At 36.4% G+C, this 27,946-nt stretch overlaps 1 protein-coding gene across 6 annotated transcripts in view; it reads right to left on the reverse strand.

Annotated features, from left to right (window-relative positions):
• Positions 1-162: 162 nt before the first annotated feature.
• Mob2 (MOB kinase activator 2) overlaps positions 163-27,946 on the reverse strand; it is a 446,746-nt gene continuing 418,962 nt past the window's right edge. For 5 of the 6 annotated variants that reach the window (XM_069819273.1, XM_069819274.1, XM_069819271.1 and 2 more), the window contains one exon: positions 163-27,871. In XM_069819273.1, the coding sequence (XP_069675374.1) occupies positions 27,390-27,871 (482 nt within the window). In that variant the 3' untranslated portion in view covers positions 163-27,389. The remainder of the gene's footprint in view (positions 27,872-27,946) is intronic. The other variant, XR_011331035.1, reaches the window with a different exon arrangement.

Genomic DNA, 27,946 nt, shown 5'->3' on the forward strand with positions numbered 1-27,946 from the left:
TGTTGAAATCGCGCAGATTGTTCAAGTTATTCAATGCAAATACAAGTACATTATGCAGATTGAGTAGCTAATATTTACCAGTGTATCTATTTGAATTTTATCTTGTGGCGAGTTTTAAGTGGAGGAGGATATTTTTTGAAGGTACAATAAAAAACACATATATTTACACTGTCTATGACTTAGAGTCTTTAATTTGAAGTACTCCGACATATCTTACGTCACTCACCTATGCAGTGAATTATAAGAACAAAAATACCACAGCCTTCTACAAATCCTCACTATGTATAAAGGAAGAACAGTATTAGAGACAAAGCAGGCAATGTCATGTCAATGCAGCCCTTTTATGGCACCACACAAAAATAAGTATGGCTCCATGACGTTATCATTCCAACAATGTTCATATATTAATTGAAACTATGTTTTACAATCCCAGTTTCAAGAGTGTATTCCATCTTACACATGCTGGAGCAAGATGTATATCTCCAATGGTTTTCAGACTCAAACCATGAAATCAAAACATGCAAGTGTTTACAATTACCTCAGCAATGAACAGATTCATTACAACTGAAAACATACGCACTCTAAGCAAAATACAGATAAAATGGTTATTTCACTATCACTGCAAATCAAAAGTGTATTAATTTTAAAGTATATTTTTCTTTTCAAATCTGAGAGTTTTTCTTAAATAGTAATATAATGAAATATAATGACATAAAACACACTGGTCAGAAATAAAATATTTAATTTTGTTCAGGAATCAAGATCTTCAAGCTATTGTTCTTCTGTAATAAGTGTGATGCCCAGTTTCTTATTAAAATAAAGTGACAGGGGATTTGAGAAAATCCCTATGATTGTGCGTAACGTCTATACAGGAATTAGGGATATGAGATTAGGATAAATAAATACAAAATGCTGTAAGATTTAAATGTCTAACGGAACAGAATGAAATAAGCTGTGAAAAACAGTCCATACTCAAATAATAATAATAATAATGCATTAAAACAGAATGTAGACCTACTATTAAGAGAACAAATAAAGAACCAACTGTTTTTGACCAGAGACTGGTATATTGCATACAATATAAGCACATGAGAACATCCCGTAAATGCTGTTATCAATCTGTCTGTAAATAATGCCACGCTTATATTAACTTTCTATAGTTATGCATGTATTGTGCATGTTTTGCATCCATATAAAAGCACATTATTTTTAAAAATAAGTACCGTATTTTCTCGAATACCACATTCCCTCGAATAAGCTGTGCATCACTTTTTGAAAGTCAATAAATGAATAAAAATAAACATCCGATTTTTTAATTATTTCCAAATAAATACGGACAATACCAGCACTAAAAGGGCATAGAAATTGCTGATTGGATTCAAAAGCGAACATAATTATGAAACGTACGGTACAACTGGGGGGGGGGGGGGGATTGCAGTTTTCAATCAAAAGTAGACAAATCCAAATTTATATATATATATATATATATATATATATATATATATATATATATATATATATTACTACTGCAATACTGAAGGGATAAATGTGGTATTAACACATTCAATTAGTAAGAATGAATCAGATGTTCCAATTTTTTTTCTTAATGTAAAAGTGCCAATTTCAGTTTTTGTTTCCTGAAAAAGAAATATATATATATATATATATATATATATATATATAAAATGGATATGTCCGCTTTTGGACAGAAGATCTACAAATGTATTCACGACAAATTAAAAACAATTAAAGACAAATATACTTCAGTTAATAAATTTTATCCTGAACAGGACGAATTTCAAATCCATCCTATGTACACGCATTCAGTACTGTACTGCTTAATCATTCGTTTACACGATCTTGCAACATTAATAACACGCGCCAGTAAAGTAACTATCGATACCTTTATTTTGTATCATTAATAACACGCGTCAGTAAAGTAACTATCGATACCTTTATTTTGTATCATTAATAACACGCGTCAGTAAAGTAACTACCTTTATTTTGTATGATAAGACGTGGTTTGTTATAATAAATACCTGTTATCACTATTCACTTCTTTATTCTGCGCTGTTTTCATCACCATCGTCATTGCTCGATCATTTTCTTCACTCTCACTTCTCCATACACAATCGTCCTCTGTTCCGACCAGCTGATTGGAGATGCAACATTTTTTTTAAGCTCTTTTCAACAAAAGGGAGCGATATGCGTACCCATTCATCAAGGTTACATTGGAAAATATAAGATGCACAAACTATAAACTTATCACACTTGGACTTAATTCTGACATGTACTGCTAATCCAAACGTCATTTAACAATGTTAACTATTGAAATACCCGCGCGGGAACATAACATGCGCTACCAACTTAGGAATTGCGCGGAAGGAAAATTCAGCAATGTTGCCAACGTCATCTCGAATAAGAAGTACACCCGTATTTTTTATTGAAATATTTCGGAAAAAAAAATGCGAGGGGTATTCGAGAAAATACGGTATATTTCAACCCCCTATGGATTATAATAAACTCTTCCATGTAGGTTATGTATATATCCGGACACCCCTTGTGATCAGGAATCAAGTCGTTTGCATTGTTGAATTTTTGGATATGAAACATTTCCACGGCGGCCAGTGTAATTTTCACTAAATCCTTTCATTGTTTTCTATTAATATAATATGTCAAATATAGACGTTACACACCAAAAATGAGAACTGTGATGTTTGGTAGACACAGTATATAAGTACTGAAATTGTTTGCAAATGTTTAAAACTTCAGTGAGAAATATCCGACAATCTTACTGGAAATATTATCACAGTCTAGTATATACAGTCGCGAAGCTTAATACGTAGTAAACATGGAAACATTAGATAGTTGCTCAACACTAGGATCGCTAATATCGCCTCATTACAGGCAATGCAAAATAGTACCGTCACAGTCTATTGTTTCTAGCACCCTCAAAACTCAAGCTTCGTGACTGTATATAGTAGACTGTGATATTATTATGAAACAGACTGGCTATTGAAACTTTAATACAGAATTTTGAATCCACAAAAAAAATACACATAATATTAAGCAATTTACACATTCCTACTCTGCGCATTTCATTCATATGGATAAATACAAGCTTGCTTTCTTCCAGTTTTTTCCTTGGATTTTGTAGCTCCAGTCTATCTATATAAACTTTGTCATATGGCTGCAATGACAAAACAGTGACAGGCCTTACCGTAGTTTAGGTAACCAGTTCACATCAGCTGATCTGGTGAGTCCGAAGCAAAGCAACAGGCACACAATCCACCACTCTTTTAAACCCTTTCACCGCTCTACAAATAACAAATGCCAACACTATGCCACGCATGCATTTTGAAGTAAAAATTCATATCAAACAATAATTACAATAACTCGAATAAAAATAAAATTGTCATCAGAATACTAATTACTGCCAGCTTACTATTAAGTGACGACCCATCAAAAATGGGTATAACACTGAAAAACTATACAAATTACATGGCAAAATTATTGTGCAACACTGTAATTTAGTATGTATATATAATTACGTTAGTTCACTAACAAAATGATTATAAATGACAACCATCAAGGAAGCAGTGAAAGGGTTACCACAAAAGCACTTATACAGTATACACCATAATTGTATTTCGAAACATCAATAATTACCATCCACGTGCAAAATAACTTAAGGCCATCATTACTTCTGGATTTCATTTAGAGATACAAGAATAAAACAGCAGTTAACAAGATTAATTTGGATTAAAATATAGCTGCAACAATATTCACATGTCTTCACTGTAGGCTGGGAGAGGAAACCGTGCACAACAACATTCAGTCTTTTGTGGTGGATTCCTGAATCATGAGCAATTATGGTGCATATCTAGAGGTTAGGTTAGTGACAATTTTGATACCTCTGGATTTACTGAATACTCTTCACGACAGCTCTGATCCCCACAATCTCTTCCAAGTTTCATTCTGAAAGAGATTTCACTGTAATGAAACGCAACACACTGTGGCCATGCCCCATTGCTTCGGTACCGTAACTCTATCATACACTGAGCTGCGACAGATGTAAAGTCAGAAGCAAGACCTCGTTTCTATGGAACACAAAGCTACTGCAGGTATAGATTTCATCACTTCAATTTACTAAACGACAGAATAATACATTCATCTGATGACAACCTGATTCTAGAAATTTATTAACTTATGCAGAAGTATATGACAGAAGAGTTTGTATGATGATGATGTGAAGATTTAAAAAAATCCAAAACATGAGGATGGATTATTTTACATAATGATACTATACCAACTGTTGTTTATAAAAGAAATATGGTCTTTTATGCTTTTTAAGTAGAAGCTGAAAAATTTAGTATATTTCACATTACTTTTACAGACAAAAGAAAATTTAAACATCCGTTTCCCTAATATTAAATACTATGCAACAATACTGAATGTAAAGAATATTCCTATTCTTTTCATAATTTTCCTTTCTAAGTAAGGCATTATAATAATTCGAAGAAATTATTCTTATTATGCATCGACGTATATAGAAACATCTCTCTTAAAATCATGCTTCAAAACCTACTTACAGAACACGAAATACGTACCTCCAACCTTTTATTAAATCTACTTCAATCTTGAAACATATTGGCTTGGGATAAAGAGATGTCTGAGTCCACTATCATTCTTAGGTCTGACCATACACAGAATTTAGACAGAGGGTCACATGACAAGTGCCAAATAAATTAGCTAAATTCCAATTCACAATGAAAAACATGTCTTCATGTATGAGCCCTGTAAAGTAATGTTGATAAATGTAATATTTATTGTTTCTTTTCCATATTATTATATTCAAAGTACATGCATATGTTAATCAAAAGTTCGAACTGGGTTTGTGATAAAATCAGACCTCTACGGGAGATAAATTACTAGATAAGAGGCTGAAAATTTGAGACAGAACACAATTAGGGAAGGAACATTCTCTTACATTCGATTATGCAACTTAAGAACAGGGTAAAAACTAAAAGATCTCTTGAGTTTTACTAAAATACTGTATTGCATATAAACAAAATCTGGAACAGAAGTGTCATTTCAACATGCACACTAATAATATTTTTCGAGATTTGTTTTCTATGAAAATTTCAAATTAAATTTGAAAGTGATGCAGTAGCATATTTTGTATAAAAAGTGTTTTCAAATGGCGAAATAGATACTTTTAATTTTTTTTTTTCCTAATATTTTAGGGTGAACATATTAAGCATTGATCTATTAAATGAAGAAAAGTGGGTTAATTATAAACAACAAAATGGAATCGCAATCTAATCTTAGTGCATGAAAATTTTGGGGGAGAAGGACTGTGATATTGCAATTCAGTAATATGTCTAGTAAAGATTTTATAATATACTTTAAGATGTCCATCCCCATATTATTTTGAAGTTCATGTATTCCTTCATATCATTGTCATCCTAATGCAAATTCCAAATACACATTCTGACCATGGTAGTCTTCGAAAAAATGAAAGGAATTTCGGTCATTTTGTACGTTACCTAATGTACATGTTTCACCAGAAAATGCACTTTATATTGCTTCTGCTTTTGATCATCAAACATTATGAAATTAATATAGACGAAATAATGGCTTCTGGTTTTGATCATCACATATTGTCAAATTGATATAGACGCAATAATAGCTTCTGCTTTTGATCATCAGATATTGTGAAATTGATATTTACGCAATAATAGCTTCTGCTTTTGATCATCAGACATTGTGAAATTGATATAGACGCAATAATAACTTCTGCTTTTGAGCATCAGACATTGTCAAATTAAAAAGACGCAATAATAACTTTTGCTTTTGATAATCAGACATTGTCAAATTGATATTTACGCAATAATAGCTTCTGATTTTGATCATCAGACACTGTGAAATTGATATAGACGCAATAATAACTTCTGCTTTTGAGCATCAGACATTGTCAAATTGAAAAGACGTAATAATAGCTTTTGCTTTTGATCATCAGACATTGTCAAATTGATATTTACGCAATAATAACTTCTGATTTTGATCATCAGACAATGTCAAATTGATATAGACGCAATAATAGCTTCTGCTTTTGAGCATCAGACACTGTCAAATTGATATAGTATCATTAAATAACATAAAATACCTATAAATTATAAATAAGGTTTAATAAGCTTCCAAATGTTGGATCATTCTAAGGGGTTATGTAAAAATGAAAGAAATTAATGAATAAAATAGAACTTGTTCTGCATTACTATCTCATAGCAGCCTCAGTGTAATCATTTGTCCATATTCCAAACAAAATATACAAAACTACATGAATAAGAAGCCATCCAAAGCAAGATTGCAAGTTTAAGTAACTCAGAACACAATACATTCTCATAGAAAATGCCATTTCAGTGCCTCTTCATCCAAAGGAGACAATGTGCATGGGTTCAGATTTATAAACGTACAAGACTTCACGTTACTAGTATCCTTACCAAATATATTTGTTTGCCTTTCTTATATTTTTCTGTTTATCTTCACGTTAATTAATCTCGACTCTCTTACCCGATATCTACCACAAACAGAAACATTTTATTTTCACATGATGTGTTATATTGCAATCTAGGACTCTGACAGACATCTGTTAATTCAAGCTATTAATTTCACACATTAATTAATTTTACGTTATGTCTATAAATGATTGAAGCTGTTACATGATTTTTTAATGGCCGTATTATTAGAGATATGGTGATCGCATTGGTGTTACAAAATAATTATCTCTCAAAGTTTTGTTTTAATTGCCCAGAGAGCATATGTTTCCGTCTGCAGCCACAATAAAGCTATGATTATAAGATGGCAAAGTGAGAAAGCATTATGCTATCCTCGAATTTAATTCAAGTCAATCTGTTACAATGGTTCACCGACACTTTAGAATGAAGTTCCATAAAGATCCCAGAGCCAACTCCATTCAGTGATGGTATTAAAAGTTAAAATCTACGGGATGCCTCTGTTGAAGGAAATTAACGGGTCGTTGTCATGTTCCTGAAGAAACAGTTGAGCACATACAGGCCAGTTTCGCACAAAAAAAATTCGCAGATGGAGCAGTGAACTGAAAATTCCACAATCGACTGTTTGGAATGTCTTGATCACGAACTGCTATCATGGCCTCCACGCTCTCCCAACTTAACCCCTTTATAGGAGGGTATGTGAAGGATTCAGTGTTTGTATCACCACTACAGGCTGATCTGCCAGAACTCTGGGCTTGCATCATTAACACCTTTGCTCAAATTGACAGAAACATGCTACATCGAGTGTGGGATGAGCTTGATTATAGAGATGATGTGTGCAGCGTCTCTAGAGGGGCACATTTCGAGCACCTGTAACATGTCAACATAGTAAGTTTTTCTATGTAAATGTACAGTTCTGTGATCATATGTTAAATAATATATCTACACTGAATCATTGAAACCGCTTCAAACACTGGTAGACACCTGTATTACTTGTGAAAGTAATAACCTGAGCTTACCAAATAGTTCCTTTCTGTTTGAGAAACAAAATAACTCAGATTTCAATTTCTTGGGCTCCCATTGGGGTTTTATAATTCAATTTTACAGTCTTCTTAATTCAATCAAGATTTTAAAATATGTGGAAGAGGTAGACTATTAGATATGAGAACAGTTACAAAAGATGTCAGTCCACAGCTGCAAAAAGACTTGCTCTTCTATTTTTAAGTCATTAGAGTTGTTTTCTAGCTAAACAATGCATGCGATTGTATTTAATTTTATTTGGCACGGAGCAAATGTGTAATCTAAGTTACACTACATGAACCCAGAAACGTGGAGGAATTTATAGATTGCATTTACGACATACAAAGTGAGTCATAAATCAGGAACCTCTCTTGTATCTGTGGTTGACTCAACTACACGTATTAAGAACTTGTATTTTTTTAGTCATATTGATGTATTCGTGAATTTATAACTGCAGGGGGAAAGGAAGCCAACACCAACTATCCAAACTAAAGAAACCCAATGAATTCGAAGACTATATTTACCAAAGGCCATGACGTTATTCAGTACACCTTATCTCATTCGAGATATGTAACCATACATCCACAAACAATGCATATTACAAAACATGTGCTTTAGAAACGATCAAAATGGAAGATTTTATATTCATACCATTCAATACGCATAAACATCATAATTAAAAAAGTTGTATCTCTTAATGTTTCAACTTACAGTATAGGTTGAAATTGGGCATTTTCTATGTTTTACAAGACAATAAACACAACCAGCCCCACATGTAAAACAAAAGAAGGCACTACAGTAACCACAATGTTTGTCAATTGTATTCATTGCTGTCTTTCTTTTCTCGTCTGATTTACTGCATTTTATTATTTTTAAAATACTGAAGGTAAAGTCATTCGCTTATCGTGAAATAAAACGTACTGATGTAGCCTTTTATAGCAATCACATGTATAAAGTATTACTACAGCATAAATTTATACATGATTTGAAAATCCCATGCTTTTATCTGGTAAAAGTTATGAACTATTTCTTTTAGTCAGTATATTTTGTGTACCAGTATGAGAAAGATTTTCAGCATTATTCCCGCTATGTATTGCAAAGCCGAGAAAGTAGACGGGCGTTGCTAAGGATCAGAGATATTCTGAACATAGTGACAAAAAATCATCTATAAACTTGTTTTCAAATTCATTTCATAAAGTTACTATAATCTTAGCTATTACACATACGTAGAGATAACTTCCAGAACAATTTAGTAGCTAATAGAAATCTAATTATCGTAAAAAGTAGCATACCTTTATTCCATGCAACTTTCTCTATTTGACATCCTGTTCATTGCTAAGTTATGAAGTAATTAAAAGAAGTTAATAAATAAAGTTTCCATGCAAAATAACCTAAAAAAATGTGACAAGTTAACATTTACTGCAATTCTTTGGATAAATTATGGTATTAATAAATTATGAACTATACAATAATTGAATTGACATCAACCCAGTTCAAGCCAAAATCCACACTGATTTACTAGTGTTACTATACCAGTCAAATCACATTATATTTTAAATTATGCATATGTTTGATTCTTTCTGGCATGTATTTAAAATTTTGGCTTTAAATCAATTTACGTGAAGCAATAAGAATCTCGAAATAAAGTTTGGTGCCAGTAATAATACTGCAAATAATGCCTTGCCAAGATGCATTCTGTTGCATTTTCTAACTAACCTACATACCATAAAAGAGTTGAATAATAAATTAATAGTGCTATGTCTTGTAATTTACCTGAGATGCTGAAGTATAGCTCTGTTTACTATACAGTCACTCTAATCTACAGCTGTTTTCAGTGTTTATTAATTAGTTACTGGATCAACGAAGACAGGTTAAAGTCTATTATGGAAACTTGGTAGAGTTTTCCCGCTGTTTTGTACGCTTTAACTCACATCAAAAGAAATCAAATTTTCTCCAGAACTATTGCAGATAGACAAACAAAATGTTCATCAATCATAAAACAGACCCTGCTGAGTTGCTTTACACCCATAATATGTTATAGGATTATTTTCTTTCAATTGGCAATACTTTATCACTGGAGCAACAATTTTTTATTTTTATTATTTTTTCGTCTGGTACTACAGGGCATTCCACGTTAAGAAAAAAGTATTGGTTTTATGGTCCTTGCTAAGTGCATTGTAGAAGCTATGTGGTAGGTAGTCGTTTCTATGACAACTGATCACATGATGGAACAGCCCCATATACGCAATGCTTTTTTCTTAACATGAAATCCTCTACCTATTTATCAGAACTTCATGAAAATATTTTTACCTACATATCGTTTATTATTGTTTGACATTGTACATGAAAGCTTTCTTTAACAAGTCTTAATTACTGTTTTTTTAATTAATTAAAATTAACATAATCAGTTTTTATTAATAATTTAAAAAACGATAATTAAGGCTTCATGTAAAATAATTTTTATTTACAATGTCAAACTATTAATAGACAAAAAAGTTGTATTAAGTTCTGACAAAGAGTTCCTGAGAAAATGGTACCAAATGAGAGAAAATAAAAAATAAAAAAATTGTCACTGCAGTGTTTAATGTTTGTAAACTGAAAGAGAATAATCCTAGTTACTTATTGTGAGTATCAATCAACTAAACAGAGTCTGTTTTATGGTGAAAATTTTGTTTGTCTATTTAATATAGTTCTGGAGAGAATTAAATTTCTTTTGAGGTAAGGTAAAGCATATGGAATGACTGGCAAACAGTACTAAGTGTCCTTAAGTTAATTTAACATCATTGTACAAACCTTTTCAAACGGATACTCTATGAGCGAGAGAGAGAGAGAGAGAGAGAGAGAGAGAGAGAGAGAAACAAATGATAAAGTCTAAATTTTACATGTGGTACTACTCTGTACAAGTAAAAAGGGTGACAAAAACAGAGTTTTACCTCACACCTCATTAGACAAATGTTTTTCACAATTACTCTTTTATTTGAGAGGATGTATAATGCAATCATACTGTATAATATATTCTAAGGATTAAGACATCAACAAGTCTATGATGGGTATGACACAGACAAAAGTTTTAGGCTGTCTTCGTAGGATTGGATGTCATCTTGTATATGGAACACAGAGTGCAGGGATTCTCTAACCATGCATAATTTTGTATATCACAAAGTAATGGAAGACAATGCGAACTGGTATGCATAAAAAATGTTGACACTACCAATTGAAAAATTTAAGACAGAAAAGTTACAGTTTCTCCAATAATTGTGGTTACAAGTAGTATGACATGGAATTTTCAATATGTATTGTGCAGTGATAAGTCTAGTTAGGTTACGAACACTCAATGACATGGTTCTTAAAGTAGAGAAATCAAATTTAATAAACGTTATCACGTGACAAGTACAATTGTTGTTCTCATTTTGTAGCATCACAGACTAGTGTGGGACAAATGACGAAGATTTTGAGCTATAATTTACATATTTGTATTAATTCGCACTGACATCTTTTTTTTTTATCTCTTTCCTATGTTAGATTCAATATCTGACACACAGAAAAGGCTGATATTTTATAGACAATTAAAAAAAGATTAAAACAATAGGCTACTGTTATGAAAAAATAAAAAAAAATATGGAATAAAAATAATTTTTATCAGAAGTAAGAAGCAGTTTAAAATCAGATGCTAATTCAATGAAGGAAATATACTACTGTAATTGAATATATGGTTAATTAAATTGGTAAATTAAAAATTACTCTTTACACATGCACTAATATCATATTAAAAAAAATTATTGGTAATTGCATTTTGTCACAAATATCTCCATCCCAGTTTCGGCTAAGAGCTTTTATGTTCAAATAATATTGTGACAGCCACGTGAGATTCGATCTCACGACCGGCAGAAGAAGGGCAAGGTCGGCCGGGCCAGGCGGGTTGCGCACGCATCTGCTTCCTGGGGCATGTGCTATGGCAGAGAGAAGAAAGGGGAGAGAGCGACCGCGGCAGAGAGAGGGGTCCGGATTGTTCTTATCCATCCGGCGCACTGTGGACAGATTGTTCAGGTCGTGGACGACATCCGAAGATTGTTCGCGAGATCGTAGCTTCTCGAAACTATGGTTTGGTCATAAAAGAGAGACACAAGTGAACTTGAGCAGCAGTGTTGTTATAGTCAGTGGACAGCAAGCCAGCTAGTCTTGTGTAGCAGTGAAGCCAGCTTTGAGACAGAAGTTCGATTTGAGTTGTGTCTGTAACCTTTGGATAGCCACGTTAACTGAGCGACCTATTATCACCATGTTTCGCTAGAGAAATAAGCTTACCCAGGTCAGAGATATAGTTTCATCTGACCATGACACGCAGTATCACGACTTAAGAGAAGTCATGCGAGCTGGACACCACCGAGGTTTAGGTCGGGCGCGCAGCAGCCGGACGCAGACAGTACAATGCACGACGAACTGATGCATTGAGAAGTAGACAGGGTCAAGACACAATGCAACAGATCTCTCAGGAGCTTTATGCCAAGATAGGAGTTGGCCTGAATAGAAGCATTGAATGTAATTGCAGCCAACAAGACGTTGGTGGCAATTACCACTATTGTCACAACTAGAGGACTGGGTTTCTCTTGTGCTCATATTTTTCTTAAATACTCACGTACGAGACACACAGAATACTGCAATATATATGCATTCTACAGAGTGAATATGGCATTATTTGAGAGTAGAATGTATGCTGTGCGCACATCTCAAAAGGCAATCACTCAGAGATGTGATGAATTATATTCGTTCGATGTAAATCCTGAAGTCGAACAGGTTACAGCAACTGTTAATGCCTATCCCGACCAGGTGGGAAGAATCCTTACATCAGTTGGACCCTTTAGTGATGGGGATGAATATTTTGTACCAGCAATGGCTCCAAACCTGTACGGTGATGCAGGACGATTGGTACCACTAGCAGAGCGAGTAACCTTGAGCAATCTGCGTGCCACAGTGATGAGTCTGGCAGATGAACAAGTACTGGCAGTGGCAAGAGAGGCGTTTTTCGAGAATTGCCCAATACCTGGCTGCATACTGGAAGGCGACAGGGGAAATAGACGTTTGGCTAACCCAGACGACATAATGCCAGAGAACTACGGAGTAGCTGCGTGCCACAGTGGTGAGTCTGGCAGATGAACAAGTACTGGCAGTGGCAAGAAAGGCGTTTTTCGAGAATTGCCCAATACCTGGCTGCATACTGGAAGGCGACAGGGGAAATAGACGTTTGGCTAACCCAGATGACATAATGCCAGAGAACTATGGAGTAGCTGCGTGCCACAGTGGTGAGTCTGGCAGATGAACAAGTACTGGCAGTGGCAAGAGAGGCGTTTTTCGAGAATTGCCCAATACCTGGCTGCATATTGGAAGGCGACAGGGGAAATAGACGTTTGGCTAACCCAGACGACATAATGCCAGAGAACTATGGAGTAGCTGCCCTCCGAGATAATGTCGTCGAGTACAACGCCATGATGGCAGCACTACAGAAGAAGGTTCCAAAGTTTGTTAGGACACAGAGACTCAACTTTCGAGATGTGGGCCAGAAGAACCTGCTTGTATCCAACCGGCAGGAGGACTTGTGGATGCCTTTCTACCATGCTGGACAGGCTTTGGAAAACTACTATCGTGAGATGAAGTTACATGGCAACGTGCATAGTTTCTGGAGCAGCCGATCCCTGAAACAAGCTTAGTGTCTAGATGGCCAGCTAAATCAAACAGAGGGAGATTGACAGCCAACTGGAGGGCATGAAAGCAAGAGGGGTCACCACTATTATCACAACTAGAGGACTGGGTTTCTCTTGTGCTCATATTTTTCTTAAATACTCACGTACGAGACACCCAGGATACTGCAATATATATGCATTCTACAGAGTGAATCTGGCATTATTTGAGAGCAGAATGTATACTGTGCGCACATCTCAAAAGGCAATCACTCAGAGATGTGATGAATTATATTCGTTCGACGTAACTCCTGAAGTCGAACAGGTTACAGCAAGTGTTAATGCCTATCCCGACCAGGTGGGAAGAATCCTTACATCAGTTGGACCCTTTAGTGAATGGGGATGAATATTTTGTACCAGCAATGGCTCCAAACCTGTACGATGATGCAGGGCAATTGGTACCGCTAGCAGAGCGAGTAACCTTGAGCAATCTGCGTGCCACAGTGATGAGTCTGGCAGATGAACAAGTACTGGCAGTGGCAAGAGAGGCGTTTTTCGAGAATTGCCCAATCCCTGGCTGCATATTGGAAGGCGACAGGGGAAATAGACGTTTGGCTAACCCAGACGACATAATGCCAGAGAACTACGGAGTAACTGCCCTCCGCGATGATGTCGAGTACAACGCCATGATGGCAGCACTACAGAAGAAGGTTCCAAAGTTTGTTAGGACACAGAGGCTCAACTTTCGAGATGTGGGCCAGAAGAACCTGCTTGTATCCAATCAGCAGGAGGACTTGCATATGCCTTTCTGCCAAGCTGGACAGGCTTTGGAAAACTACTATCGTGAGATGAAGTTACATGGCAACGTGCATAGTTTCTGGAGCAGCCGATCCCTGAAACAAGCTGAGTGCCTAGATGGCCAGCTAAATCAAACAGAGGGAGATTGACAGCCAACTGGAGGGCATGAAAGCAAGAGGGGTCATTGAGGAATCCGACAACCCTTGGTCATCACCTGTGGTGCTAGTGAGGAAGAAGAATGGGGACCTGAGTTTCTACGTGGACTATATAAGACTGAATGACGTCACCAAGGACTGCTTTCCCCTTCCACGAATTGACGACACCTTGGACACCCTGGCCAGAGCAGAGTGGTTCTCGACGTTGGATCTCAAGTCAGGATACTGGCAGGTGGCGCTACATCCGGAGGACAAGGAGAAAATGGCTGGATCAACGACGTGGTGTACCGCATCCAGCAACAACCCCGAGGGAAGATGATGGTGGTGCATCTGGACCGACTAGCAGCCTACCATGGGACTGCCCGGGACGGCCAGCACTAAGGAGGGGGCAATGTGACAGCCAAGTCGAGGCTCGATCACGCATCCCGCAGAGGGCGGGGCGCACGAGAAAACGAGCGATGCAGCCACCTTCTTCGCTGCGGCCGCTCGGGTCTGGAGGGGACAGATGTAAGAGGGGGCAAGAGGTGGAGACGCGGACGAGACGAAGGGAGAGGAGAGAGAGCGACTGCGGATGTATCGACCTACCAGGACCAAAGGAAAATCACCGAAGCTGCAGCGTGCCTGGGATGGACCATACCGCGTGGTGACTCGGATCAACGACGTGGTGTACCGCATCCAGCGACAACCCTGAGGGAAGATGATGGTGGTGCATCTGGACCGATTAGCGGCCTACCAAGGGACTGTCCAGGATGGCCAGCCCTAAGGAGGGAGCAATGTGACAGCCACGTGAGATTCGATCTCACGACCGGCAGAAGAAGGACAAGGTCGGCCGGGCAGGTTGCACGTGCATCTGCTTCCTGGGGCATGTGCTATGGCGGAGAGAGCGGCCGCAGCAGAGAGGAGAGGGGTCCGGATTGTTCGAGAGTGCTAGCTATCTCTGGACACCTGTGGAACTTTCTCGCAACTGTGGTGTGGTTATAAATTGCGACACGCGAGTGAGCAGTTTAGCAGTCAGTCAGTAAGTCAGTGTTGTTATAAGTGGACAGCAAGCCAGCCAGTCTTGTGTACCGGAGTTCGACTTGAGTGTGTGTCCGCAACTGTGTGAGCATCCGAAGACCTGAGTTCGAGTGCAGTGGACCGCAGTTGGAGGGACCTGAGTTCGAAGTTCAGTGGACTGTCTCTAAGGTCTGGGGTTCGAGATACTGTGAACTCGAGTGACTGAGCTAGAAGAACTGTGAACTGAGAACTGACAGTTCTGATTTGTAAATAGTGCTTTGTGAACATTAGTTAAAATTAACAGTTCATTGTTGTTCTCAATAATCCAAGTAAATTGTCATTGTCGTCTGTGGAGTGCACTAACGAATACTGTGTTGCTGTGTGGAGAACAAATCCCATTGTTGACGGGAGTAGAACTAAATTGTAGAAAGTGAAGAGTTATTGTTGTGAGAATAAAATTATTGTTTTTTGAATTTTAAAGTTACAATATGTTTTCCATCAAACATATTTGTACTAACAAGTTAGGGCCTATAATGCAAAAATTGAATTTTTTTTTAACCTTATACACAATCTAAACAAAAATGTGAAAAACTACATCTTTTTGTTACACATAATAATTATGAGGCAAAGAATTGCAAATAAAGTTACTGATAGCGAATGATTTGTGCAATAGATTGTGGTATATTATTAGCCTGTTAAAAAAAATTGGATTTTAGTTCAAAATCACTGAATTTTTTGTGTTCTGCACCTTTGAATACTGTTGCACATAAATTCTACTGTACAGCTAGTGCTATTTATGGGCGACAAGTTATTGAAACATACACATTTTTACTGCGAATGTAATTAAAACTTAAATGGGGGATACCCTATGCATCCCAGGCATGCAAAATACAGAGTGATTTATATAGAACTAACACATTTCTTTCTTTATTTATTTCAAAACGAATGATGCTAGCCACAGTTTGTTATGCCTCAAATGTAGAGTATCTTTGGGAGATTACTAACCTCTATAGCAAATGTTGAAAATTATTTATTCGGCTGGAAATTCACTTAATGACCAGTTTTTAACGTCAAATAAGCATGAGTTTTGATTCCCTGTCACGAGATGCGCAGATGTTTATTCTTTATTCCTTATTGTTGGCACCGTTTTCCATATTTTGTTTTGGTCACTGAAAATGCAGTACATATTAAATCAACGGCTCTTCCTTGTGAAGCAATACTGGATTACGAATTCACTTACGGCTACTCAAAGGGCATACCAGAGAGATTTTGGAGTTCGCAATTCCCCCCCCCCCCCCGAAGAAACACAATACTGGGACTGGTAAACAAATTGAAAACAACTGAATATCTAAAAGAATATGACAATAAATATACGGAATAAAGAATAAACATCTGCGCATCCCGTGAAAGGGAATCAAAACTCTGGCTTAATTTGACGTTAAAAACTGATCATTAAGTGAATATCCAGCCGAATAAATAAAGAATTTTCAACATTTGCTATAGAGGTTAGTAATCTCCCAAAGATACTCTACATTTGAGGTATAACAAATTGTAGCTAGCATCATTCGTTTAGAAATAAAGAAAGAAAGAAATGTGTCAGTTCTATATAAATCACTCTGTACAAAGAAAAGCCAACACCGCATACACCACTCACTTCTAATTTCTATGCCATGCCATTGATAACAGCTCCCAATAGAGACTAGTCTTATTTTTCCACTAAAGAAGGAAGCATCAGACCTTGCGACCTAATCCATAGACTAGAAAGGTTCTACGATCACATCTTTTTATTGTCAATCTTGCAATTGATGGCTCAATGCCTACGAGGTAGTGAGCTTCAAAATTATCACGAATAAAGAAAAATTATTTCTTTATAATTATAGAAAAGTTAATAACTAAAGGGAGTGGGAAGGAAAAACACAAAATTATCAGTTTGAAACCTACTCCCTCACCACTACCGTCATCTGCACTCATACCACAGCTTACAACCAACCAATCACAACGCTATGTAACAACCATCCATACTCTTTGACGTTTTCATGTGATGAGACCATGCTTACGCTGGTTTTACACAGCCATTATGTTAAGTATCAAACATAAATTTATACATAATACATATGTACATAGTTTGTGCAACTTTCATCATAATCATGATGCCATGACAGTACCACTAATGGAATTACAATTCACATCAACTGGCAAAGATAAATGACTAAATCTGTTACTGGTTTAAATTCCCTACTAACAAAGCAGAATTACACAAAGAACTCAGCATGTTCTGTCACACTATAGTTTCGTAAACTAGTACTTTCTAGACATTTAGCCTATAATCAAATAAACTATACCTAATGCTGCTATATCTCCCATTTTTGTAATTAAGACTGGCAGATTTCAAAAAGGAGTACAGTAACCAAATAGGGAACTATCAGCAACCAACCAATCAAATTCACAACATTTCTCAAAATAAAATGTCTACATATATGCAAACCACACAATAGTTACGTATATTACAGTACACTATCGGAGGGCACCTACAACCATGATGCTCTTTTCTTATCAATAATGGCTCAAAAATATAAATCATAATGAAGATATTTTTAATACATGTTCTGCTAACTTTTCAACCTTAAATGGTATTTCAAAACTAGAGGAATTATGTTCGGTCAAGGCACAAATATAATGTACAAATCTCTGCTTTTAATGTATGAAAGTATGGCATTGTTTTAACAACAGCACTTATAACTGAACTGGATTGATTTTTAGAGCATATTTTACTAGAAAATTAACTGATTACTTTCAATACAAAGTTGACTCAAAGGCGCAACTGATGGTTACAATCTAATTTCAGCATGTATTATTAAAAAATGTGAACTTGTACATGTGGGCTAATTAATAAAGATGAATGGCGATGTTAATACGTCTCGTATGTATGAGAAATTCGAAAGGAGAGTTTTATAAATTCAACTATAAAAGTCACATAAAAAAGACCTGAAATGTTCTTTTAATTCCGAAGTCAGTGCATCAGTGTCAAAGAGAAATGGGAGGAGAGCCATGTAAAAGGCACAAGGAAACGCGTCCTTGCAAGAGAGTTTGGGCAGAGAAAACTAAATATGTGACCTCCAAGCCTGTTGACCACTTGTCTCACTCCGAGTTTCGCCATTCTACTGAAGGAACTTCAGAGAATTTCGAAGGGGAAGCTGAAAATGGACATAATCTAATAAAGTGATCTTTTAATGTAAATAAAGAAGTATGATTATAAAGACGGATTTTGATATAATCCATGTGTTATATGGTACTCTTAGCCACATCAAGAGAAGATTTCACTTTTTTTTCCCCCCGAAGTTGTAGAGGTAAGTTTTACTTTTTGATTTTTCCAGTACCGAATCATATTGGACTGCACTAAAAATTCACGACCAGCAGCTTTTACTAATTTTTTCTCTGTGAAGTCAGTTACATTCAATTTAAATGACACAATAACTATCCCGAGTGTTGTTCATTTTTACCTTCACACCTGACACTGATATCTTTCTCTGAATGACTGACTTTATAAGTTGTTGCTGTTTTTTAATGCCAGGCATTTGACAATGAAGTCATTTGACCACTTGCACTCCAATATTTTTCAAAGATATTGTCATGGTCAGACACAGAAGCACAGATTTTGAGGTGTTCCGAATCCATTTCTTGGTCTGAATTGCACAATGGGCAGTTAGGGGATTGATATATTCAAATTCTATGCAGGTGTTTGGCCAAACAGTCATGGCCTGTTGCCAATCTAAATGCAGTTAGAGGATTTGCGTGGTAAATCGGGAATCAACTGTGGATTATGATGCAGAGAGTTCCATTTTTTCCCTTGAGACTGTGTTATCAAATTTTGTTTGTTGAAGTCTAAGTATGTAGATTTAATAAATCTTTTCACAGAGTAATACGTAGATTTAGTAACAGGTCTGTAAGTAGCAGTGCTGCCCTTCTTTGCTAATGCATCCACATTCTCGTTTCCCAAGATTCCACAATGGGATTGTATCCATTGGAATACAATTTTTTTTATTGAGTGTTATTAATTGAGAGAGTATTTTAGTTATTTTTGCTATTTGAGATTAAGGTGTGTGTCTAGAGACTATTGATAGGATAGCTGCTTTGGAATCTGACAATATAACTGCATTTTTAAATTTATTGATGTGGCATAGAAGATTTCCTGAGACTTTCACTTATTGCAATGACTTTATAAGTTAGGTATGCAATAACCAATACTACCAGTAGAAGAAAAAAGGGAATTTGTCTCTCTGTCTGTGGTGTGACAATGGAAGAACTAAACGGGATAGAGTGTATGGTAGGTAATATGGTAAACAGACAAAGAGAGGTGTTGTCCTCTCTATCAGTGTGGAGACAATCGGAGAAGTAACAGGATAATGGGACAGAGGATGGTTTCAGAAATGGATTTTACCTTGCAATCTTTCCATGAGTATTTTTGTGACAGATAACGTACACTACTGTGCAAAAGTCTTAGGCAGGAATTCGGAACCTAGAGTCTTATATTGTTGTTGTTGTTTTCTAATGCCAGGCGTTTGACAATAAAGTCATTTGACCTCTTGCACTCCAATATTTTTCAAACATATTATCATGGCCAGCCACTGAAGCACAGATTTTGAGGTGTTCCGAATCCATTTCTTGGTTTGAGTTGCACAATGGGCAGTTAGGAGACTGATATAATTACAATTCTATGCAGGTGTTTGGCCAAACAATCATGGCCTGTTGCCAATCTAAATGCAGCTACAGACGATATTCGTGGTAAATCGGGAATTAACTGTGGATTTTGATGGAGTCTTATATTGTACGTATGTCAGAAGGTCTAGTAAGGAAGTAAATAAGTAATGAATTTCGCCCTGTGAACAATTTTTTACTTCAGTGTCAAGAATGTGTACGTACAAATTGCAGCATTTCCAGCAACATCCATGGGTAAGAGCTTTCAGGAGTGTGGCTTGGCCAATTGCCACATAGAACTTGATGGCAGAAGAACTTCAAGAAAATAATTGCATTGTAGTTACCTCAATCTCTCTCATATATACTATGCCAATAAACGAGACTCTGAAGATTAATATAATTTAGTGAAAATATTAATAGGGAAGTGTGACTTCTGACATCATGATAAATTCCAATTGAAGTTTCATGACTTACATTCATTGCAAAATAGCCAAGGACTAGACACCAACGAACAACTGAAACCATTAGAACCGGAGTGCTCTTAGTAGCATGAGAGATGTTCTGAGACAATTAACTTTGAAAGTTGGGAGATCGCATACCTTCAGTTAACATAGTTAACTTTTTGTCCAACATACGGCGATAAGGTGATCAAACACATGTATATCACTCTGTCCCTAAGTAGATACAACATTTCGATATATATCAATGCACTTATCTTATTTTTCTTAAATTTGTTACTTAGATCACTGTGGTTCTAACTGCCTCAATTTTCACATAAAAAAATGAAGATGACTTGGACTTCGTGGCTTATATACAGACGTGGACAAATTATTAGACTAAAACGTTTTTCTTGGAAACATAATATAATTCGTCATATCAACTATCGGTATAATTCACAGAGTCTCTATTATTGTAAATGTGATTGTTTACATCTTCTGGCTGTGTTGGTACTACTGGTGTTTTAATTATATACTGCAGAAGATATTCAGCAGTCTGTTCTCCCATGGCCTGCAAGAAGATCGGACATGAACAAAATTGAAAATCTGTGATCTATACCGTAGACGAAAGTGAACAAAAAGAGACTTACTATAAAACATGGATTCATTTAAGCACTGTCTGATATCTGGCTAAATGATGCTGATATTCAAAGAAAGTGTCAAATTTTGGTTTCCAGCATCCCTGACAAAATCAACATGTTAATAAAGAATAAGGGAATGTTCAAAAAATATTAGTAACTTCCAGACTCAATTTTCTGTGCATTATTTCTGTACAAAATACATTTTTGTTCATTATTTCTGCCGATAAATACAGCTTTGTAGCACATATAATTAATTTTGTCTAATAATAATTTGTCCACGTCTGTATTTTATATTTTAATGCTCACAGGAGGTAGGAAGGTAGAAATTTCCATTCTTCCTTAACCTTAGCACTCGAAGGAGGTGAAGTAGTCAGCACCATACTTGATTGACTTTTGCACAGAGAAATGATCCAATATTCAATTTTACAGGAGGCTGAGTGAACCCTAGAGCCATTTTGAAAGTTTTGACAAGATGAAAAATCTCGCCTTCATCTGTGCTTCAATCTTGGCCCTTCCAGATAACACAAAAAAAAAAAAACAGCCAAGTAGTAATATTTAAATCTAATCCAACCAAAAATGGAGGGAATAAAATCAAGAATTATTGTAAGCCTATGCAGTGAGGAGAGGTTTGTGTAATGTTTACAAGTTCGACTTGAGCTACCACAGAAGCAGAATTTTTCAGAATAGATATTCACTGTATTGGGAATGCCAGAAACAAATACTTTCATTCTTTACCAGATAGTGACCATTTGTTACATAACATAAACATTTCAGCTTTCAGTTACACAAACATTACAAATCAGTCCTTACTACAAAGCATGGTCCATCAACTTGAACGTCTGTCTTTACATATGAAGTAAAGAGGGTTAAAGGGAGATTTTGTGTTGTGGGGTGCGGGTATACATAGCTCTCTCAACGGACAAGATTTTCACAGTTGTGTCCTTAGTGAAAAGATAGATTTCAAGGATAGAAACTGTCTAACAGATACTGGCATGTCCAGAATAATCTGCACTTATAGTTATGTTCAGCACATTCACTAATGAGAAAGGAATTTCCTTTAAAAGTGAAACATAAAATAAATGCTAACAAAACTGGATACTGAAAGACACCAAATAAGTTTCCTCTTAAATGGAACTTAATATGCTCTGCATGTGAAATTTTCTTCTACAAGTCAAGGGTGTTAATACGTAAGTCAAACGTATTAAGTAAATAAGAAGCAATTTTTGAGAATTAAAAGAATTGACTAACAAGAATTCTTTCTGTTTACCAATGTAAGTAATTTATTGACGGGGAGAGTAATATATATAGTATTATGGTACGTAATTAGAGTAGACTACGAGCTCTTTAATTAATATTGCACTTCTCTTAATTTTAATTTCTTACTATGATTAGGAATGCATAACAGTTAAGTCGGATACACTGAGTCTATTGCTGAAGATGATTTCATTTACATACATCCAGGCCACTAAGCTAGAAAACAAAGTGATGTGAACTTCAAAATAACTTTAAAAATATACTGATAACTGTTTGTAATGTAACTTCCATGCAGATACTTCAAGTCTTCCGAATTTCTTCTAACTTGAAAATAAAGACTATGGATTAATCATACAACTATCGAGGACTATTCTGGATATGTTTTACTCTAGGATAATTCCAATCAAAATTTGAATGACGTGCTGTGAAATTTTCTACCGTTTCTTAGAGAGCCATGTCGAATTATCTTAACTATGTACAATATGTACGATATTTACTCATGTGTGTGTGTTTGTGTGGGAATAGCTTGCGCTTTCTATAAGTTATTTTATTCATTAGTTCTGTATATTATAATATATAACATTTCTTTTTATTATTATATATAACATCAGTGAGACAAAAAGTAAGCATTTCCATGTGTTACTTCAATTTTATAACTACAGAGATTTTTTTTTGTTCTTAATAACGACAACACAAGACCTGGTGGGGCAAAACTTCTTCTGCTGCAGCTCTTTCCTGATAATGGAAAGATCTACAGGTACTACCGAGTGCACACTGAGGGAATGTAAAAATCTACAAATTTCTGTATATGAAAACAGATTTTCAAGAGAACATGTACTGTACCTATGTCAACAAAACATACCATTCCTTGTCTTTCTTTAGGTGGACAGACACATTCAGTTACAATGAAATGTCACATTTACAAACATCAAAGAAATAAGGTACTAAAAAAACCAGACATATTCCAACTCCATCAATATCTTTATATTTGAATTAAAAATACTTTGTGAAGTATGTACACAGGAAGTTAACACTGTTGCTATGGCAACAACAAATCACAGCCTGCTGTGAGCTGTGATGTAGTAGCGTTGTTGCTGGTTCATCTTATAAACAAAGCTACACTTGTTTGCATTTGTATTTCGCCTTCTATCTGGCTTGTGCCTACCAGTTCCCAGCTGACGTAAACGAGTTTGTTCTGTTTGCTTATATAGTTTTTGTTGGTACTGTTGTAGTTTAATTCCATGTTACATATACAGTGTGATTAAAAAAGATGGACTCAATTTCATACAGCTATATACATTGTATGTGAATGATCTGCATAACAATTAAAAGAGGGGATTCTGAAGTTTCATATACCACTGCTACAGCACTTGCCAGACGCACAGTAGCAGTTGTGAGCAAGATGGCGACTGTGGAGCACAAGTTTTTTGCATTCATGTGTTCATTAAAACTGAGTCGGCAACAACAGAGCAGTGTTCGTTTTGCCGTCGTTTCAACATTGAACCTCCGATGAGTAAAAGCATTTGTCGTTGGACTCTCAGTCTTTGCGATATCGCAAATAAAGGTCTTTTGGACCTTTCATTTTTGCTGGTTACTGGGGTAAAGTATCTCATGATGCTGCAAAACTGGCTTCTTCCTCAAAAGAATGAAGATTCAAAAGACTTCATTCTCCAACAGGACGAAGCTCCTTCCCATTGGCAGCGGAATATTCAAAGTTCTCTGAATGTATCTCTACCTCAACAATGGATAGGTCGCACTGGAAATAAACACCTGGCACTTCAGTTCTCGCCGCTGAGATCTCCTGATGTCACACCCTGCGACTTTTCTTTTGGTGGTTCTTAAAAGAAGCAATTTATGTACCACTTCTACCAACAACTTTAGACAATCTAAACAAAACTGTATCACAACTGTGGTAAACTCAGTGATGTAAAACATTCTTCTTTGGGTGTGAGATGAATTCAGCTACCATCTAGATGTAATCCATGTGACTGGAGAGGGGGCACATTGAACATTTATAAACTGTACTGTGGGCATAATCAAATGTATTTGTATATTTGTCACTAGTTCTAATTTTGAAATATAGACTTACGAAATTGAGTTCACTTTTTTGAATCACCATTGTTTCGTTGTTATTATTTTATTATCTGCATTTCGGGGCATGATGTTTGCTTAGTTTCGAAACACACAGACAAATCACGCGCGAAATGTATGGCAATATTGAACTCAGGATGAATCAGCTGGCGATCGCAAAGTATTTTTAAATTCAAGTATAGATTTCAGCCTAAAAAATTAAATACAATGAATTAGTTTAATGATCTTATTCTGCTATTTTGACATTTCAATGTAACAGACTCCCATTTTGACAGCGCAGAAAAGAAAAACTGCTTTCTATATTCATAATCCTAAACTACACAGATGCTCAACAAATGTGGTTTCATCCTTTACAAATGTGGTTTCATCCTTTCTTTCCACTCAAGTTAAAACACCATTGAAATTCTCCTAAGGACACAGATTGGGAGAAAGCATCAACAAGTACTTCAAAAAGCAAAAGCACAGGATCCTAACTAAAAGGACGTCAGAGTTTGTGCAGCTGACCTGGCATAGGTAGTGGCAACAAAACTGGCAAGATGGGGGGACGGATGTGGGTTACAATGACTGCAACTATCTCAGGATCTTAGTATCCTGACCCATCTGACCATCTTAATCTGCCCTCAACTTGGGTCAGCAACCTCCGAATCTGGTGGTAAAGCTAGATTAGGTCAAGTCACAGTCTCTACTTCACATCCAGACGATATCGTTTCCGATTTGATTTAACTTTTACAACCACAGGATATATAACAAACAGAAAACTCAAGACAAAAAAAAACATAATTACATATTAAACAATGCGTCCAAACAAACCGCTTTATAAAAATTCCACATATCTAACAAAGAAGAAAACATAACCTATTCTCATTCTCAACACACGATGTTTATAACTTTAATCTAACGAAACTAGTTTTATTGCAACAAATTGCAAGCCCATCATGTTTACATGTGGTAGAGTGACTGAGTATTATCAAAGAAGCTGTAAGATCTATATGAAGGAATATATAAAATATGAGTTCAGACACGTTAGTAATCTGCAGTATGCAAGGAGTTAAAAGAGGTTCTTGTCTTTAAGAATAGACGTAATATCTGAAATCTTTGACATACAGAAGGTGGAAGAAGACCATTCTTCCCACCAAGACAATTATCACATTCTCACAGAATTAAAAAATTCTAATTTTACAAAAATATCATATTACTGCATTCCTTACTTATAGCAATAATTTGCTATCCTCTAAATTCTGGCATGATTTTCTTTTCACACAATATTTAAAACATACCACACTTCTACACATTTTTCTCTCTTTATACAGACTTCGATAATTAAATGCACAGTATCAAACCATTCAAAAAAGTTGTATAGGAAGGTAACTTTAAAACTATAAGAGAATATATTCAGGTATTAATAGATTTTCAATTCTTAAAAAGATAATAAAACCAGATTTTTCAAACAATCTGGGCACGAGGGAAAAAAATTAACTTCATAAAAATAACAGAATTCACAATTTAAGTACCATGCATGACAAAAACAGTGTAGCACTTTAAAACCATTTCTCTGCATACACAAGTGGTCTACATGTGAAATAGGCATGAAAATAGTACACAACACTAAAGGTACATAGCGCAAGACTTAAATTGTTCACATTAATTCTATACTCAAGAGCAATGACTTTATCAGTGACCAATCAGTAGTTGTCATTTCAACTTCTTATGGAAACTGATGTTTACTAGGGTTGGATAAAAAGTAATGGCAACAGTTCGATATTACTGACATGACTTTATTCACAGGGGTACAACATTTACGTAGCTTCTATATAGGTTGCCCCCCTTATTTATTACCTTTTGCCAAATGTTTGGAAGGCATCGTACACCATCAGCGCGTCCATCTTTGTTGATGTTCTGTATTGACCGCCCTAAAGCACGGATAAGTTCATATCTGGTATTGTACCGGGTCCCTCGCAGTGGATCTTTCATTTTGGTGAAAAGATCGTAATCGCATGGATCATATTGGGTGAGTACGGTTTATGTTCCAGTAGTACGCATTTTCCGTCTGCCTTGGAGTATTACCCCATCAATGTCATAAGCCACAATGAACATCTCCTTCACAGCACTTTGTGTAGGGCGCACTTTCTTTGGACGAGGAGAACCGGGATGCTTCCATTCATTTGATTGGCGTTTCAAGTTTGGTTCATACGAGCGAGTCCAGGTTTCGTCTATAGCGACGATTCGTCCAAGAAAGTCGTCACCTTCCCTTTGGTACTGGTACAACAAGGCTTTCTCGGAACGCTTTAACCCATCGTGCCACTGTGCGATATGGCAACGCTGCATCGCCACATGCTTTACGCAGTCCCTGAAAACATTCTTATGCACTATGACCTTGTGCCATTTCAATTTTGATCCAGAAACGTTGCTCTAGTTATGTAACAATGGTCTTAGGGCGCTCGCACTATCCCTATGAAAGTGAACGTTCTACACACTGCAGTAGATTGATGGAGTACTGTCGCCGCTGGATGCACTAACTCATCTAACAGTCCTTGTTCATGTCCACACAGCTGGCAGCTCTCGAATGCACCATCGTCACGTGACAGCAGTGTTGCCATTACTTTTTATCCAACCTATGTATAAACAGTTCAGGTTTTCTTAACATAGAGCAGAGAAAGGGCTGAAATATGAAGAATACTTTGAAAATGTAATATTCAGAAATGAATCCCAATATTAAAAAAGAAACTGGTGTCCAACACACTAACCTATTAATGGAGATTTCGATGCTAGACAAGAGAGAAAGAAACAGTGTTGCTTTGTAATCAAACAGTACTTCAGTTTCTCTTTTTCTCCGTTCATAAACACTTCAGTTTTATTATTTTTATGGAACATACTTGTAATTTGTGTTATACGCTACTTACACATGTCCTTTGAGATGTGACATAATCTACTCCGGCTCTCTGATTCTAGTAAAGCTTGTGAGTTGATATTAACCTACCAGAGCCATGTACACTGCACTGCAACAGCTGCATGCCCCACTGCCATCTAAAGCATTGACTTGTTATATCTAAGAAATGGCAAATGCTTACTTCTGGCCTTACAAACAACAACTTTAACAACATGCTCCATTCTCTTGCTAGTGGCCACTTGCAACGTTATCCTGACAAACTTCCTTTGTCTCACAACTTCTCACTTCCTTTTCTTCGTTCGATACATCAACCGTGGGAGTTGATGTTAATATGAGATCGGATTTTGAGACGTTCCTGTCCTCGACATCGCACGGTACGTCAGCAGATGGCTGCGAGCCTTCCGTCGAGGCTGCAGCATCACCGTCCGAACCACCGCACTTCTTATCTTCATCACTATTTGTGTCTGTACCGTCTGAATGCACTTTCAAAGCGAGCACCAGGTCTTGTAAGATCTCCGTCTCCTTCAGCTCGATCAGCTGGAAGCGATGGTTGAACAGTGTCAGGTGCGCAAACACGCAGTTCAGGTGTGCATGCAGGTTCAGCAACACCACCTCCCGGAAGTGGCAGTGATAAAGGTGTGCCAACACGTGGAACAAGAGGCGCAGGATCTTGCGAACAATAGACTCAAACGAACTTGGGAACTCATTTGCTAGAAAGGAACAAAACAATTCAGTTACAACACATAAAGATATAAACCCTGTACTGCTGTCAAAAAGTCAAAAGA

Source organism: Periplaneta americana, chromosome 2 (assembly GCF_040183065.1).
Source record: "Periplaneta americana isolate PAMFEO1 chromosome 2, P.americana_PAMFEO1_priV1, whole genome shotgun sequence".
NCBI lineage: Eukaryota > Metazoa > Arthropoda > Insecta > Blattodea > Blattidae > Periplaneta > Periplaneta americana.